At 33.0% G+C, this 18,833-nt stretch overlaps 1 protein-coding gene across 1 annotated transcript in view; it reads left to right on the forward strand.

The window, feature by feature from the left end:
- The window catches only part of ASPH (aspartate beta-hydroxylase), a 104,151-nt gene that overhangs the window by 32,035 nt on the left and 53,283 nt on the right, over positions 1-18,833 (forward strand). The window contains exons 5-16 of the mRNA XM_065751930.1: positions 6,733-6,822; positions 8,460-8,534; positions 9,104-9,265; positions 10,402-10,461; positions 12,310-12,366; positions 13,780-13,824; positions 14,473-14,505; positions 15,815-15,853; positions 16,602-16,646; positions 16,757-16,804; positions 17,352-17,402; positions 18,389-18,433. Of these exons, the coding sequence (XP_065608002.1) occupies positions 6,733-6,822; positions 8,460-8,534; positions 9,104-9,265; positions 10,402-10,461; positions 12,310-12,366; positions 13,780-13,824; positions 14,473-14,505; positions 15,815-15,853; positions 16,602-16,646; positions 16,757-16,804; positions 17,352-17,402; positions 18,389-18,433 (750 nt within the window). The remainder of the gene's footprint in view (positions 1-6,732; positions 6,823-8,459; positions 8,535-9,103; positions 9,266-10,401; positions 10,462-12,309; positions 12,367-13,779; positions 13,825-14,472; positions 14,506-15,814; positions 15,854-16,601; positions 16,647-16,756; positions 16,805-17,351; positions 17,403-18,388; positions 18,434-18,833) is intronic.

Below are 18,833 nucleotides of genomic sequence, written 5' to 3' on the forward strand. Positions count from 1 at the left end.
TTGACTAAGTGTTGTCTAATGGAGCAGCAAACTATTATACCATACCCTGTCTTACAACCTGTTGTCACTTAATGTCAGTGTGAGTGCTTTCCTAACTAGAGGATTTTTTCTTTTCTTTCTTTTTCTTTTTTTTTTTAACAAGTTTTATTGTTTGAATTATAAGTAGTTTTTGTCTTTCTTTTTCGTGACTTCATGATACTATTTATTTTAGTTGGGCTTGATTTCTTTTAAAATATGGACTTAATTATTAAATAATTATTCATCTCTTTCTTTCTTATGGGAGGAGAAATTTAAAGTTCAGTATCTTTCCCTTAGGTTTGCAGGATCAGTTGCAGTGATGGTCTTCATAAATTTTCCAAAAGCTTGAAGTAGGATAGCTTACAACCAGTGTATAGTGCATATTTATTTACAACTACATTGCTGTATGGACAAAAAATAATAGTTCAAAGGTGTTCAGTGCAATAAAGAGATGAACAAAGATAATTAACCTAAAAAAGACATGAAATTACTAGATGCATTTCAGGTGTTAAACCTTTTTAGAGATGCTCAATTACCTCCACACAGCATAGTGATGCACAAAGAATACAGTCGCTTTATTGCTTTGAAGACATTTTGGCTTTCATGTACATCATGTTTTTGTTTTTTTTATTTTCCCTATCTGTATGTGAAAAATGCACATTGGTTACATTATAAAGTCTCATTAGAAACAAACTGCATTTGGTGGAGGAAGCTTTTCATGCTTATGTCTTCGTATCTTTGCATGCAAGTTAAATGGTTTTTGTTTTTTTTTTGTATTTGATCCACGTTGTGCTTGTTATGACTTCTTATCAAATCGTGTGTTTACAAGTTCTTAATAAATGTCATTTAACAGTGTATTGCTGCGTTTTGGATTGTTTTTCAAAGGAGCTTGATATGAGAATGAAGAAATGGTGTGATAATTTCTAAGTGCTTTATGCCAATAAACCTACACGAAGGGACTGAGATGTTATTCCTTTTGTACTGATATGTTTGACTGAGTTGTTCACTTCACAGAAAAGTTATGTAGGTGATGGCAGCAGAGAGAAATGTTACAAGAGACTTCTATCTCTGTTCAGAAGGCTCTAATTTTTCTCAGAAGTCTGAATAAAAACAGAATTATTGTGTTTTATGTGTAAAATCTTTATTTTCCAGTAATGTGGGAGTATCAGTACTTATACTAAATACAAATATTGCACACAGAGATTTAATGGAATGATTTCTGAATAATTTTGAGAGATGGATGAAAATACTTATTGTGGAGAATGCTGACAGTAGTTTTTAAAACTGACCAAACTGGAAACGAATATTAAACATCTCAGTTTTGAGAATGCTATTCTGACCATTTAGCACATAAATTATCTAGATACCATATCACAGCTGCATGTGCTTATTTTCTCTAATTCAATTGTTTCACCTGAGAGAGAAATCCAAAAAAGTCCACAAATAAATAAACTAAACTAAACCATTGCTATTAAGACCACATATAGAAAAGATGTACGAATTGATTTACTGTTGTTACTTTGATTTCAGTGACTCTGATCAAATGAAGTTAAACTTTATTATTATTATTATTATTGAGCTAATTTTATCCACTAGAGCACTATTTCTTCTTAATTATTGTATACTAATTTCCTATATTTCTGAAATACATACTTAGGAAACTTTCTCTCAGCTTAGTCTGAGATAATATTGGGAGCATGATATGGTATACACTTCTGTTTTAACAACGGTGTCAGTTATTGTTTTTAAAAGTAAATAAAAATGTGGAGAAAATATATTTTGCTGATGGCCTTAACATTTCTGACCCTACTGGAGTCATAACATTGTCCAAGATTAAAATTTATTGTTCTTTTCAAACTTGCAGACAAAACTGTTTGTAGCATTCTGTAGAAGTTTGTTAGCAGCAACATAATAGAGGCATGTTTTTTCCTTGATCATTATTTTATTTGAATGCACTTCTATTAAGCTCAATTTACTGTCTGGCTGCATGGTGTGAGATATTGCTAAAAGTCAAAACTAATTTGTTTAAATTGAAGTTTTAAATACTCGTACAAGTTTAATTTTTCACATAACAAATATTAAGTGTGAAGATAATCAAAGCACTTAGACTGTTCATAAAATATTCTCTGATTTAAGAATGATTCTCTTATTGAACATTTCCTCTTTTTTAACGGAAAACTAAAAAAGTAAAAGAAACAGTTAAAGAACCGCTCAAGAAATTAAAGGAGAAGCAGGAATCCAAGGAGGAAACTAAGGATGAAGAAGAAAAAAAGAAAGCCAGAAAAGGAAAAGATGCTGCTGAGCAAAAGGAGAAGAAAGCTGTTGATACGAATAAATTAAAGAAAGAGTCTGAAAAGGTTAAAAAGGACAGAGGAAAGGAAAAGGAAAAGGTTCTAGACAAAAATGTAAAACGCAAGGAAGCGACAAAAAAAGCACCTGGTGAAAAGGCTGGTACTGCTCAGGTGGGAAAAGAAAAAGAGTCAAAAAAGATAGTTAAAAATCCATCTAAAAGTTCTGAAAGCTCAGCAAAGGAAGACAAGAAAGAAAAGAAGTAAACAAAGTTCTGATTGTGCTAATTTGGAACAGACTCAAGAATGAGAGATACGATGTATTTATCAATGTGTGGTAAATATGAATATGGGAAATGAATGCTTTCTGGAAATAAGAGTGAACAAAGGTTATTATTTTTAAACTGTGCTTTGTAAACACAATGCAAAAATTTCTGCTGTGAAACTCAAATATGTACATATGTTAATATACCTGGCTATTAATGTGTGTTGAAAACAGGAATATCCAATTTATGCCAGTTACTTGAAGCAAATTCTAAGCCTGATTTATTTTTTCATTTGTGTCCATCTATTAAAATGTTCTTTTATTGGTTTGGGACTGAAATTGTATATCAAATGCAAGTTTAAAAGCAATATTTAGGAGGATTATCTGGATACATACAGTATGAAAATGCTTGTTTGGCAAAAACAACCAAGATGAGTGTTAACAGAATGTATTGTCATAAGAATTTAACAAATAACAGTAAATTATTCTCTGGTAAACTTTCCTTCCTGAAGGGGACTGGGAAGACTACATTGTATACAGATACATAATCCAACTTCATTTATTATGTATAATTGTTACAACCATTTTTTAGTTTTAATCCTGTGAGAATATATTCTGTTCATTTTGTTTGCCTTTCTTTGCTTATTTTTTAGATCCGAAAACTTGTTTCATTGTTTTGCAGCTAACCCAAGTTTTCCAAGGTTCTGATAATGAATACTTGAAAAATCTGACCCCTTATTTCACTTGTGTTGGATTTCTGCCACTTTTTATGAGCAGGGATTTGCTGCTATTGCTGTATTCTGGCTTAATTAATTAGAGAACAGTTCATGCTTTTTGTGACTCTCATTTCTTCCAATAACACTTTTCAAGTACTTGATACTTCTCTAAGCCATCTCTTATGTTAGTTTGCTGTTATAGTTTCTGTATTTTTATTACCAATAAATGATTTACCCAGCATTTTTGTTAGAGTTAATGAAGTTAGAAAATGTGTCTTCAGACATACTTTTCAGTATATTATTGAATCTGTACTTGCTTACAAGCTTATATGAGGAAAGGAGTATTTTCTAATTTTACTAGATCAACAGTGTTGCCCAGCATGCTGAAATAATAGTTACTGAATAAAATTGCACAATTTAAACAGAACTTGTAAAGAAATTTGACCATTTATTGTTATAATACTGCAGTATCATTCTAGAGAAAGGAAAAAAAAATCTAAGGAGTGAAGTTGAATGTGGTTATATGGTGTAAAATGTTTGAGCATGTTGTTGTGGTGTAAAATTAAAGTCCCAAACGTTGATTCCTGTATTGTGTTCTTGATTCTGCTTAAGTTTTCTGTGTTGGTAATACACTTAATCTAACTGTTAATATAGCACGTCTGTAAGTTGCTTTTATTCCTAGAAGAACAAAAAGCTGCAATAGGGGAAGATGTAGTCTGAATGATTTATTTATTTTTAGTCAACATTTTAGAAAAGGGGTGTGTGGTGTGCGTGAGTATTCTAGCGCTCAGCAAAACGACTTGAAGGAAGATTTTATTGAATGCACTTGCATAATGAGTGTGCTTTTTCAGGTTTCAGTCAGAATTGAGATGAGTTTATTCATCCTTGCTTTATTAGGTTGTAAGAGATATATTTAGCAGAGAAATAAACCAATCACACTTCTCAAGGATGGTGGCACAGTGGTAAATGCACATCACTTATTTTCCACCGTAATGTGACAAGAGGTGTAATTGTGAGTGAAATTTTAGAATTAGTTGTGTTTAAGGTGACTGTATTTTTAACATCTATGCCCCTGAAGTTTATCTGGTCTTATATAAATTTATTTTTCAAAGAACATTCTGTTTGAGCAGTACTTAAGGCTATACAGTAAAATGAGGGTTTCTTGTGCTTTTATATATCACTGTGATATATTGTCATTCAGTGTAATGTGTCAAGTTACAATATAAGCTGAAAAAATTCAAGTTAAAACTGAGTGTTTTGATTAGAAAAGGAGCAAATAGTATTTTGCAAACAGTAAATGACAGTGTTATGTACTCAACAAGATTGAATAGGAACCAGTGATGAACAGACACAATAGGTGTATGTAAAGCATGAAAGCAAAGCTGAGAGATGTGCAAGCAAAAAGAAAGAAATATTCTTCCTACTCATTTATTTCATTTTACGTATTCTAAGTGTGTTTTGGCTGTGAAATACTGGATGTCTTTAAAAGTACTTGAATACATTTATAATTTGTGAATTAGAATAAATGGTTTTGTGAAGTTTGGGTATGTGTGTTATCAGAAACTATGGAAACTTCCTTTAATAACTATGTATAATGGAAGCGAACTATATTTGTGCAAGTAGGGTGGCAACTTTTGACTCTTCAAATATCCTGAAGTCTGAAATGGTGGTGAATATAAGTAACTGCTTTTTTAAACGTGTATTTCATAATTAGTCATGATTGTAGAAAGAAGTAGGTTCTTACTCTTGTAGACATGAATGTACTGCAATAATATTCCAGGATTATGTATGACATAGGAGAAAGTTAACTAAAAGTAAAGTGTAGATTCTGGTCTTGACTTCATAGAGTTGGATTTTATATAGAAGTAATATAATTAACAATTTAGTTGCCTGATGTAATGTAGATTAAGTCTTTTTTTTTACCTTTTTTTTTCCTGATTCTATTTTGTTTATATAGGATGATGGAATAACTACACGTAGTTCTCATGGTGCAAAATAATAAAATCCCTCTAGAGTAGACAAAGCTGTTTGGAGGCATATAAGCCCTAATTCAGATAAGCTTGCCTCTAATAGAGACATGATAATATTTCTAAAAACAAACTGATTCTACTAGTTCTGCTGCATATGAAGTTAATTTTACTTGAGTTTTAGCAGTAAAGGAATGCTTAGTGCAATGTGTTTTCTGCTTTGTAAAATTTGTATTAAAAAAAAACAGAAATACAGCTCTGAGTTCTGTATGTGCGACTCTTTTGGAACTAGTTTGCTTTGGGGAGGGGTATGTGTGTGCATATTGAAGAAAGTAGATTTATCTTAATTGATCTCAGAACTGAAATGTGAATCCACAAATGCTGTCACAGAATCATGGAAAAAATCAGTTTTGAAGGGTCCTTAGAAGGTCCTTATTCAAACATTCTGCTGGAAACAATTTTAACTCTGAGTAAGACAGCATACTCTGAGTGTTGCCCAGTGCTGTCTTGAAAAAAAGTCAAAGGATGTGAATGCACTTTTCTGCACAGGCTGTTCTGCTGAGTTGCCTGTCCTCATGGAGGGGGGAGTTTTTCTTTGTATCCACGTCTCCTATTTCAGTCTTGCTTGAATCTTTCCTGAGGAATGATTGAGAGGAGGATTAGGCTAATGCCAATACGTTCTTTCCTGTGGATTTGTTGTCTTAAGAGGTAGCATCATCTTTCCAATTTTTCACTGTACTTCGTGTAACTAGTACAGTAAGTTGTAACTAATGAACAGCTCATTCTTGGACAAATATTTAAATAAAATATGACTTTGTATTGGTCATTGCTGTTATTGGTTGCTTTTTTACCATGGTGTTTTGGTCTAGAAAGATTAAGTGGTATGAATAGTAAACCACATTGTGGTTAAGCACCATGAGTCATACTTTTTCTGTAATTATTTAAGTGTCAGGAGAAATTAGACTGGTATTGCCATATTTTGAAGAAACTACAATTCTCTTAATCAGATCTTTATCTAGTTATATCGTATGAAAGTATATTCTCATTATGAGCTTCATATTCTAAATTTCAAATTAGTTATTCATAAAACATAGAAGTGATCATATAAAGCACTTTTTTTCAAGGATTGTGAAGGAAAAACCTGATGCCTGTTTTTCCTTTGGATACTTGAGAATACACAGTACACAGTTCACTTATCCTGAATTAAAGACAGGTGCTTAAATTTATGTCCATACTTTTCTCATTGTATGTATGTCTTTAAAATGCATATTTGATTATTATCTCAGTACACTTTGATCTTTGTGTACTCTAAATGACAACCCTGCTATTATGATTGATTGTCTAAATGAGTTTCCAAGCATTTAATTTTAAAATTTAAAATTAACTTTAGTTGCTGCTGATATAATTGAAACAATTTATAAGTCAATCAAATAATATTAATAAATGCCTAAAGATAACTTTATAACTGAAAAATGCAGGCCTAAAAGAAAGATCTGTCCCAGAACAGCCAGCATCACCAGTATCTGAGGAGACCATTCAGCCCACTGAGCAGTCATTTGTCAAATCAGGTAAGGTTTCTCATAAACCACAGTTGAAGCAAATGCCCCAATGTTTCTTTTGATTTAGAATTCTGTTTCTTCAGTATGTGAATGCATTGTGGTATTTCTTTGGGTAGAAAATCAAATCTTCAATCACTTTTATATGTTTTTTATGCACTACAACATTTAACTGAAGTGAATGTTAATGACATTTTGTAAATCAATAGCCACAAAGAGTTTATAGTTTACGTGATATAACGATGCTCTCTTCTCAATTCTTAAGGTTGCTATTAAAGCCAAATCACAATAGAGTAACTTTCTGCTGATGTACGATTATGGTCTTTGTATGTATGCAACAATATGCACAGTCAGAGTAACAGCAGATTTTCCAGCTAAAGATAAGTTAGATATCAGAATTAGTTAAAATCATTTTCCTATCTGGGAAAGAGGAAAAAGGAAAATATAGAAGTAGCAGTACAGCAGCCATTCCTTCTAAATATGACTTTTTTATGACTGTTTACAGTTTCTCAAGTAATCTAACAAGAATAGAAAGTTCCATTGTTTAATTCTGGTAACTTTGCATTTCTATGTTGTTTAAACTAAATCTAAAAAGGTGAGTTACTTGATAAGATTAATCAAATATTCACTCTTCTACTAAAACCAATAGTATGTAAAAATTGGTACAGCTTTTAGTATGAGAAAAAAATTCACTTAAATATCTAAAAACCTCAAATAGTAGTAAAATTTATTAGATTCAAGAGGAATTTAAGAAAAAAAAAGTCAGCTTTTAGATATGCAATTTACATTTTCCTGTAATTCATGGTAATTTTTTTTCCCAGTTCCTGGAAGAGGCTTATCCTATGTCATTTTTATGTATACTAACACAATAATCCACAAATGTGAAGCAATGTAATAAAACATAATGTAGATTCTGTTTTAAAATGACTTGAATTAGTTTCTTTAATTCATTATAAAATATATCATTAAGGTGTCATTTCCTATCCCTTCCATCCCCAACTTTTTTTTTTTATTTATTTAAATACATTCTGTTATTTTATTTGAAAGCACATTTGGGTTGGTTTTGTGCTGTGCAATTTTTCATGATATTCATATGAAGGCAACTCTTAGTACGAAATCCAATTATGTTATGCTCTGGTATATTTAATGATGATCATTTGTCCATGGGAACAGTTTGTGATTTATTCTGCTATGCCAGGAGAGGCCTTGGTATTGTAACGTTAATATATATTTCTCCTACTTCTAAAACCAGCAAAACCCCACTTGTGCAAACATTATTCTGTTATCAAAAGCTATATGCTAGTACTACAACCTAAATCCTGGGAGAGTAACACACGAATTATTAGAAGATAATTCATAGTTTTTATAGTTATCTGAAATTATGAATATTACTGCCACTCAAAAGATATGTGATACAAATCTACTGTGGAATAATTCTTCTAATTGATGCAGTTGATGCAATTTACTGTATTGGGCAGTAAACAAAACCAAACTGTAATTACGTGAGTAGCAGAGGTTCATCTGTATTTGTGGAAATCGATGGAATGGAATAAGAACTTTAGGGATGCTACTAAAAGCTGCAGGCCTTGCTCTAGTGTTAATAGTTTGCATTTTATGCTTACCTTCACTGCAATTTATGATCCTTTTAGAGCACAAGAATGTTGATGTAGAATTGGAAGAGGAAATTCAGCCTGTTCTTCATGATGCTCTCCATTCTAAGCCAGGTAATGAATTTAGATTTGGAAATAACTAAAGAATTTATAGATTATGCTGTCTGGTTGGGTTTTTTTGTTTGTTTGTTTGTTTGTTTTGGTTCATTTTGGTATTTTTTTTTTTGCTTGCTTGTTTGTTTTGTTTTAAATGTGCACTCAAGGTAGTTTTACGTGCACGAGATGTACGAATCAAATAATTTGCAATTTTTCAAGAAAATTTTGAAAATTCAGTCAACAAATCCTGAAATGGTAACTTTATTCAGGGATGTTTGGCAGCAATAGCTCAAGTCAACCAGCTGACAAGAACTTTATAAAAATATTCCATACAGCACAGGAATGAGTAAGCAGTGATTGTTTTTCTCAGTGAACAAATTAAGACACTGGTCAGTCGGAGCAGATACTTCAGGTTTATAAATGCCTGTATAAATGTCTGCCTGTAAGAGGCAGACAAATTGTGTGCCCTCTGTTGCGAAGTAGTAGAAAAATGTGGAAGTTGCGTTGAAATCTGGATTTTTTTAAATATATTTTACTAGAATTTATCAGTGAGTGTGTGTTATCTAAAAATTTATATTCTTGTTTAGGAGAAGGACATGAAGATGAAGATGAAAGCATAACTGACAAGTGGCAAGAGAAGGAAGAAATACATGCAGAAACATTTGAAGCTCCTGCAACAGATGACTTGCTTAGAGAATTGGAGAATGAAATGAGAGAAGATCATGAGAAACCTGACTCATTTCAGAAAGGTATTTGAATGATTAAATATATTTAAAATTAAATGTACACAAAAATACAAGCAGACAAATGGAAATACTTCTCATTAAATTAAAGTCTATTAACTCTTTATTTCTGCTTGTCAAAGAGTCTTGGAAAATATTGGGGCACTTTAAAAATACTGTGTTTTTTGGAGTCCAGGGAGCTATAAATTACAGTGTGCTTACTGCCGCGTTGGCTTTCAGACAACAAAATTCATCTATGTTCCAGTATGCATTTCACCCCAAATGGAAGTGCTCATATAATATCTGAAGTGATACAATCAGTGAATAATATCTGAAGATTAAGCATGCTTCTATACTCAAGTGGTTTTTTGATACTAAAGTCTAGGAGTTTCTTATAGACACTCTTAATATACTTCCCTCATAATGTGACTCTAAGAGAATGCTGTATGTAAACAATACTCCAAGTTTTGCTGAGAACATAGTGTTGTATAAGGAGGTCATTCATACCCTGCTGCCTTGAGATATCAACAGGGTGTTATAAACTGTTTGTAATATTACAGAAGAATCATATGGTTTAATTCAGACATAGGGAAAAGTACTTCTGAATGCTTTTGTCTGAAGTACTGACAATTGTGTGTGTATTTTAAGGCTTATAGTTGAAAAAGTTGTATAAGAGATGACATCTGTGTGTTTTCATTGCTGAAAGTATGCTGAGGTTTTCTTCACAGCTGACGTAGTTCCTTTCAGTCTGTTATTCCTCCTTTTTTTTTTTGTCTTCCATTCTTCGTGGTGTGAGGTAAAGTAGGAAATAATTTAAAAATTCAAATTCCATTTATTTTAAATATTTGAAATGATTATAGAGAAGACAATGTAAATATGTTTACTTTTCTTTATATTTAATCTTTAATTGAGTTGGATTTTCCAACAGCAGACTTGAATGTGTGAGAAGAAAATTTCTGTGGCGATAGTCACCTTTTTCTGAGCAAATGTGTTTAGAGTATATGTATTCTCAGTATAATGTATTTGGATTTTATTATTTCATTCTGTTTGAATATCTTGCTATATAATTCACTTTTTCTGTTTAGAAATATTACTATTCTTACATAATATTATGTCAATGGGTTTCAACAAATACTAAATTTTTAAATATGTCTATTTATTAGATGCTGATCTTGTAGCAGATGATCCCGAAGCAACAGGACCCGAAAGATATGAAGTTCCAGGTATAATTTTGTTTTTCCAAATTCATTAATATTAGTTTTACGTTAAAATGTTAAGGGAAAGTGAAATACAAAAGGATAAACTAGTTTAGTAATATATACTTTTGAAAATGTTTATTTTCCAAACAACTGTTCTTGACTTGTCTTGTATATTTTTACTTTCACTGAGATGACTGCATCGTATCTGCTGTGACAAATAGTTCTCAAAGAGTAGAGGATAATAGGTACAGAAACTTAACTTTCAAACTTTCATGTAGTGCAAAATCTTTGTCTTTCTGGCTGTGGCATGTGTTTACAGTCTGTATAGACAAGAGGTCCACGGTTGTGTGGTCTAAGAAAGTAAGAATAAGTTTTGCTGATCTTATTACTTCCTTCTAACATTCTATATTTCTGAAATTCTTCTGGCCCATTATTTTTGTCTTTAGTCTGGAACTTGTGCTCTCGTGTTTCAGAAGTATCTAGTTCATAACCTTTCATTGAGAACTATTTGATTTGTTACAGCCAGTTATACTATCAGAGAGCCAATAACCTCCACAGACTTGTTATGGAACTAACTTTGCACTGCCATTATGTACACCCTAATTTATCTTTAAAGCTTTCTGAAATTTTACCTGTACTAATACAGTTAGTTTCTAGTCTTTCTCATACTGTGTTTAATCATTTCTCCATCCTTGTGCTTGGAGCCCTGGGCCTGGATGCAGTACCCTTGATGGGGCCTCACAGTTGCAGAGCAGAGGGGTGCAATCACTTCACCCTCTTTTGGGTGAATCATTTCACCCCTCTTTTGATGCAGCCCGAGGTACATTTTGCCTTGCAGACTGCAAACATACACTGCTGGCTTTCTTCCAGCTTTTCATCCACCGGGACCACACAGGTCTTTCTGTACAGGGCTGCTCTTAGTTTCTTCTCCCAGTTTATACATACATTTGGGATTGCCCAAGTGCAGCACCTTGCGCTTTGCCTTGATGAACCTCATTAGGTTCTCATGGGCCCACGTCTCAAACTTGTCCAGGTCTCTTTGTATGACATCCCTTCCTTCTACTGTATCAACTGCACCAATCATATTGGTGTCATCCACAAACTTGTTGAGGCTGTACTTGATTCCACAGTCTGTGGCATTGATAAAGATGTTAAAGAGCACCAATACTAAGACAGGTACCTGGTGGACATTGCTTGTCCCCAGCCCCCATCTGGACCTAGTGCCATTAACCCACAGCACTCTGGATATAACCGTCCCATAAAGCCTTTGTTCACCAAATAGTCTAGCCTTCAAATCCATATCTCTCCAGATTAGGGGTAAGGATGTGGTGTGTGTAATCTTACCTATTAGTCCATCTATTGAGATCCATCAGTTGGATATTAAAATTTCCCTGCTATAGGTTCATAGGTTCATAAGGTTGGAAAGGACCTACAAGATCATCTAGTCCAACCATCCTCCTATCACTATCCCTACCCAACTACTAAATCAAATCCCTTAGCTATCTGAGAAGCATCTTCTGGATGCTAATAATGCTTCTTTATAGTTTAGGCATTCTATTCCATTTAAATCAAGTTTCAGTGGATTTCAGTTTAAGCTATGTTTATTTTCTTTGTCCCAATGCTAGTTCTGGGTTTTACATTCCTTTCTTATACCAAATATAGTGGCAACAAAATTTTGTCTGTTACAGCAAAAGGATCCAGCACCACCTTCCATTAGGTTGCTATTTGTCTAATGTGAAATGTCAATTTATAAGATTTTGATTTAATAGTTTTCAACTAGATAGCTAAATTGAGCTATTAAAAGACATATTATTGATGTAAGTTACAATAGTGAGTATTGAGAAAATATGTCTTTTCATATTTTATTTTCAGTTTCTTATGAATATGATATGGATGTGGAAAACACAGCAAGCGATCCAGAAGCTCCAGGTTCGTACATTTTCATAAATTCAGATCGCAACATAATCACTTATACTTCTTTAAGCAGGCTTTGAAGTGTCATGTTTACTGTTATGTATGTCACAGTTCTATTTTTAAGCAGATTTTTTCAAATAGCATCAAATAAAATTTTTACATCCATGTTACCATTACAGCTGTATACATAACATTCCATGAATCCAATCCACAAATGCTTGCTTTAAGTATTTACTGGAGTAAATAATCAATGGATTATGATGCTAGGCGGGGCTAGGGAAGATGTGGGTCCTCTCCAGAAGGAAACTGGAGACAAGAATATGGAGAAGGCTGAGATGACAATTACTTCTTTGTCTTAGTCTTCACTGGCAAGGGTTTTAGCTGCGCTACCCAAGCTGCAGAAAGCAAACGTAGGAACTGGGTGATGCAAGATATGACCAATGTAAGAAGAGATAAGATTTGAGACTATCTGAAGAACCTGAAGGTGCAGAAGCCTATATAATGCGATGAGATCCATCCATAGGTTCTGAGGGAACTGGTGGTTGAATTTGTCGAGCCATTATCCATCATGTTTGAAAGGTCACGACAAGCTGGTGAAGGTCCCGCTGTCAGGAAAAACAGAAACATGACTCCCATTTTCAAGAAGAGTGAGAAAGAAGATCCAGGGAACTACAGGCCAGTTGGTCTCACCTCTGTGCCTGTCAAGGTCATGGAGCAGATCCTCCTATGGTTAACTAATGTGGCTTCACCAAGGGCAAATCATACCTGACAAACTTGGTGGCCTTTTATGGTGTTATGGTGTCAGTGGAAAAAGGAAGATCAACTGCTATCATCCACCTTGATTTGCTCAAAGCATTTGACGCTCTCCTGCATAACAACTTGACACCAAGTTGGAGAAGAATAGATATGATGGATGGACCCCCCTCTGCATAATATGTAATAAATGATACATTAATATAATGTAATAATAAATTAATAGTAAATGTATCAGGGCAATCTCAAGCACAGTTACAGGATGGGTGGAGAATGGCGAGAGAGACCCTGCGGAGAAAGATTTAGGAGTGTTGGTTGATGAAAGACTCCACATGGATCCACATGGATGGGACTTGCAGCAACATGGTCTAGAGGGAAGTATCCCTGCCTATAGCAGGGGGGTTGGAACTAGATATCTTAAAGGTCCCTTCCAACCCAAATCATTCTGTGATTGTCAAAGACCTATGTGTATTTGTAATTAGTTTGAGCATATTTGTATTATAATTATGTACACTTCTGGATGTGTCTTATAATCTCACTGTAAGTTTCAAATAAATGTTTTGATATTTATGTGCATATTTCTGTTATTTTTGAGCCGAATAATATGAGTTGTGCTATTTAGTTGTTGCATGAAAACTTGACAAGACAATAAAATATTGAATATTTTTATTTAAGGTGATGCTGAGCTAACATTAGAAGATGCTGTTGAACACTACACAGGTACAATCCAGTATCTTACTACTTTTGAGTGAATTTTATCCTCCAAAAAATCTGTCCCCTCCCTTTCCAGGTTGGAGCTTGTATATAGCATCAGTTTCCTAGTGTAATCTAAAAAAAAAAGGGTTTCTGTCATGTGAGCTAAATGAGCAGAAGAGTATTGTGAGGGTTAAATATGAAGGATATTTATATTTTAAATTGCATGGGAATAGTTCTGTAGATTAAAAAAAGCATTTTGAATTTGCTAAAGACTTTTGGAGGTGGTATGTCTAAATGGCAGGAAAAAAGTGATAACTTAAAAACTAAAAAAAAAAATTCACAGTGCATTGAAAAGTTTTACTGTATGTAAGAACAACTGATGGGTATTTCTGTTATGAATTATAGGTTATTTATAGTTGATTTCATGTCTTTTACAATAAAATCTTAATTATATGAGAAGTCATTTGGTAAGGAAAGCTTCTTACTTTTTCCCACAATAATCTATAAATACTTCAATTTCAGTGGACTCTTTTATTATGAATTGTAATACAATATAAAATAGTATGTATTTGATTTATTTTTTCTGAATGAACTTGACCTGCACCGTTTGTATTTACTTTCTTCCACATTCATTGAATGTTAATATTGATTTCTTTTCCTCTCTTTAAACAGAGGACCAAGTGCATGGTGTTTATAATGAACATGGTATGACAACTGTTATGTTTAACTTTTATATGTTGAATCATAGACCTTATTTTACTGTTGTATTATTATGATAGTCTTTCTTTGATAGAAAATGAAATTGTTTTGTCCTAAAATTTTTCTTGCAGTCATATTTATAAAATCATAAGTGCTGTGATAAGGTATTTTTGGTCTTTGAAACTCCATGTGAACAGTAAGTCTGTAACATTGGAACAAATGTATAAAATACATATTGGTTAAATTCCCATATTGATCTCTTCTGTGCCTTTGTGGCATAAAATATTGAGAACATCTCATGCTAACTATCCTTCCTCCCCGCCCACCCCCCTTTTCCGTTTTAACAAAACCATGGCCACATCAGTGGTACTTCATTGTGTCTGTATTGGTCAATATTACCGTACTGTACTCGCTTTGTTCATAACTAACAGCTCAGTGGAGATTTACGCCAACGTCGTTCAATTTGGTTAATGATTTACTAATGATTGATAAAAGGGTTAGTATCTCTTCAGATAATGAAATTATCCAATGTGCTAGATGCACACTGAAATTTTTCATTTTAAAATTCACAATCAAGTATCAAAGATTTACACAATAAATGGTCAGCATTTTACCCATTTTCAGACATTATTTGAAGTAAAAATAATTTGTATTTTTAGCCTGTTTCTTGTTCAGAGTTATGAAAACTATACTAGCTCTCTCCTTAAAATATAGGAGTACAAGTGAATTATTATAGTTGCGCAGAATTATGGTTTTATTATTGTCATTTCTTTAAATATTTTATCTGAGCGGGTAGAAATGCCGGAATTTCAGCATTATGTTCACATTTGGTATTTGTTTTATGTGTAGAATTCACAGAATCATAGAATGGCCTAAGTTGAAAGGACCTTAAAGTTTCAACCCCATTGCCATGGGCAGGGTTGCCAACCACTGGACCAGGCTGCCCAGAGCCTCATCCAGCCTTGCCTTGAGTGCCTTCAGGGATGGGGCATCCACAACCTCTCTGGGCAACATGTTCCAATGAGTCACCACCCTCTGAGTGAAAAACTTCCTCCTAACATCTAACCTAAATCTCTCCTGTCTTAGTTTAAAACCATTCCTCCTTGTCCTGTCATTGTCAACCCTTGTGAACAGTCATTCCCACTCCTGAATTCCCACAGTGGATTCCATTAAGAATTCAGTAATCTGTGCAGGCCTCAAAACTGGAGAAAGCTTTTGAGAGTTTTCCCATAGAAAATGATTTAGGTGCCTAAAAGCTAAACTATTTTTAGTGTAGTCTGAATGAATCAACAATATATTTTTCCTTATCTTTAAGAATCAGAAGATGAGAAAGTGACTGAGATGCAAGATACAGGTATAAACTATTGGTATATATACTTGTGTGTGTATTGATGTGTGTATGTCTATATTTACCTATGTTATATATTTAAAAAAATCTTCGTTTCGTATGTAGGTAAACTAATTGCCCACAGACCTATGCATAGGAATAGAATAAGGGGAGAAGTAAGGGGCAAAGTGTAGAAATATTAGCTATTTAGGTTGCTGACTATGCTGTATTTCGTTACTAAAGCCAGTCAGTAAGAGTAATCTTTGTAAGGGTAAAGATACTTGAAAAAAAATCATTTTCAGCTCATAAATGTGTTTCTAAATTTGCCCTTACTTAGCTCTTGTTTCTTGTCCTGCTTGTCAGTTCCTTCAAGGTCTTTTACTTTAGAAGGTTATGGGTTTTTCATGCATCTTCCAGATGTAGTTGATAATGCAAAAGATGAAACTGAAAGACATGCTCATAAGGACTAAGGTGGATTTTCTTTTTAAATGCCCTCTTTTAAAGATATTATGTCTTAATCCAAATGACATTTGTTTAGAAGTTAGATTTTGAAGTATTCACCTAATGAATACAGTGGTTCTATAGAAAACCAGGAAAGAAAATGTAAGGTATTTCTTTATTTCCTCAAAACTGATGAAAGCTCATATTTGCCTTTTGAAATTTTATGTTCACAATTGAAAATCTCTGTGTATGAGCTCTGCTTGTTTGTGTTATATGTAAGTTTCTTCAGTTTAGGACTTGTCTTCATTATTACTCTGAATTAAATGTTTCTTAGCTGTTGAAGACCTTCCTGAGGAAGTACATGAAGCCCCAGAACCAGGTATATATATTGTTATTGTGGGCTTCAAGTGTTTGCACTATCCACTTGTTCGTTGCTGTTGGTATTTTTTAAGAGAGAAAAACTAACTATATATTCTCATCTTTCTATAGTTAGAGATGAAATTGTTGAAGATTTAGAAATTGAGAAGAAACAATCAGGTACGAAATTTTTATATATAAAGAAATAGAAATTTTTAAATTTTTAAAAAGAAATTTTCCTTCCATTTCTCTCTCTTAACAGAATTTTTTAAAGACTAGAAAATGTTCTTTATAAAGTACTTAACTTAGAAATATTATTAAATATGATTTTTTTTTCAAACATGATCTTAATTCAGTCAGCTAGAGGAAAGTGTTCATTAGTTTAGTCTCAGCATAACTAAGGATTTGCTGCCGTAGTTTATTCAAATTTTCCATTTCAAAAACGCATTGTAATGAAATGGGAAAACAAACTTCAGTGTTTTACACAAAGAGCAATCATAAAATCCCTTTTTGTGAGGAGGGGGCAGAATGACAGTCATTAACTAAGAGGGTCTAAACTTATTTTATATGAAGTGTATTTAGTTGCCTCTGTGCTACTGATATTTTAACTTGTTTTTTCTTCAGTTTTATTCTTATTTGTTTGAAACTAATGTGACCTAAGGTGAGGAATAGAAGGGAAGTTGTGAAAATTTTGTGTAACTTTTATATTTAAATTTATTTATAACAGTAGAAAGTAAGCATACAGAAGATAATGTGGCCACTGGACTAGAGGAATCAGGTTTGTATATATGTTTCACATGAATTTGCTACTTCAAAAATGTTGATAAATACAATAGAATAGAATTCTACTGTAAAAATATATTCTAACTTCTCTTACTGCAGAACTTTTTTTTTCATTAATGAGAAGTATAACTGTTGTTAGAAGCTAACATGCTCCTTTCTATAGTTTACTTTGTTTTCTAATGTCAGTATTTCAAAAGCTCGTATAGGGAAGCTCAGCTTTAGAAGTTGAGTGCTCTAGCTCAGAATAACCTATAATAATGAAAAGATTATAGTTGGTCATATGACTGAATATTTCACCTGCCAATCAGTGATTCATACTCTGGAAAAGAGCAAAATGTAAGAAGCAAAGAACAATATTACCACAGCTTTGAGTGGTATACATAAGTTTTGAGTCAGAGCATTTATTTCCCTATTTTCAGTTTTTCGTACTGCCTACAGTCAGTACTGTAACTATTATGAATTCTTTTCTGTTAAAACTGATTCCCTCTATGCATGAATAGGTAGCTATGTGCAACCTTGAGCCTATTGGCAGAAGTAGCAGTTGGTGGCATGTCTAATTTAAACATACATCCTGAATTAAAACCAGCTGAATTCTCAAGTAAAGTAGTTCTCAACTACAGCTAGGAACGTAACTTTGCAAGTATGGGAATTTTAATACGCTTTTGAGGTTTGTTTTTTAAAAACTGGGTGATTTGTGCTTATATTAATACAATTTTGGAATTCTGAAGTTTTTTTTTTTTTTTTTTTTTTAATAATGCAGCGGTACAAGTTAATTGGTGATCTTCTTAAGTATTAATTTTTCCCTGGAAAGTTTTAGCTGATGAAAATTTGTATTCCACTTCTGCAAAGTAATTACAGAGTAGTCTTAATATATAACTGCTTTGAGCATGAGAGGAAAACTTTATTTAATTTTTTTTAGACTTTCTGTAAACATTTAAAGAACTATTCAATTTCAGTTGTTTGTGCACTTTTCATTTACAGAAGTCCCTGTTCAAACTGAGGATTATTCAAATGATGATCTAGTGGGTAAGTGTTTGTTTTTCTTATTCTTTTTACACACACACACACACACACACACACACACACACACACACACAGAAATTATAGCTACACGGTAAGTGTTGCAAACTATTTTTGGAGAGTACTGAAGGGTTATCATTACTCTCATTTTGAGGTTGTTTTGTGCTTATGAAGCAATAATTTTTATCTCATCCTGAATAAATGTGAGTGATGGCAAATTGAGCGAGTTATGCTGAAGTATTTCAAGTAAAACTTTTGAGTGGTTTTAAATTAAAACTTATTTTAAATGATTTCAGAAAGAGATGTATATTTTTGCTTTAGAGGTAAAAATAAAAGTGTCATGTTTAAAAATATACAGATGCTTCTTTTCCAGAGTAACTTCTCATGGGTGGTGATGTTAATGTTA

Source organism: Cyrtonyx montezumae, unplaced genomic scaffold, assembly GCF_038088225.1.
Source record: "Cyrtonyx montezumae isolate F1298 unplaced genomic scaffold, pur_monq_1.0 scaffold_8, whole genome shotgun sequence".
Classification (NCBI taxonomy): Eukaryota; Metazoa; Chordata; class Aves; order Galliformes; family Odontophoridae; genus Cyrtonyx; species Cyrtonyx montezumae.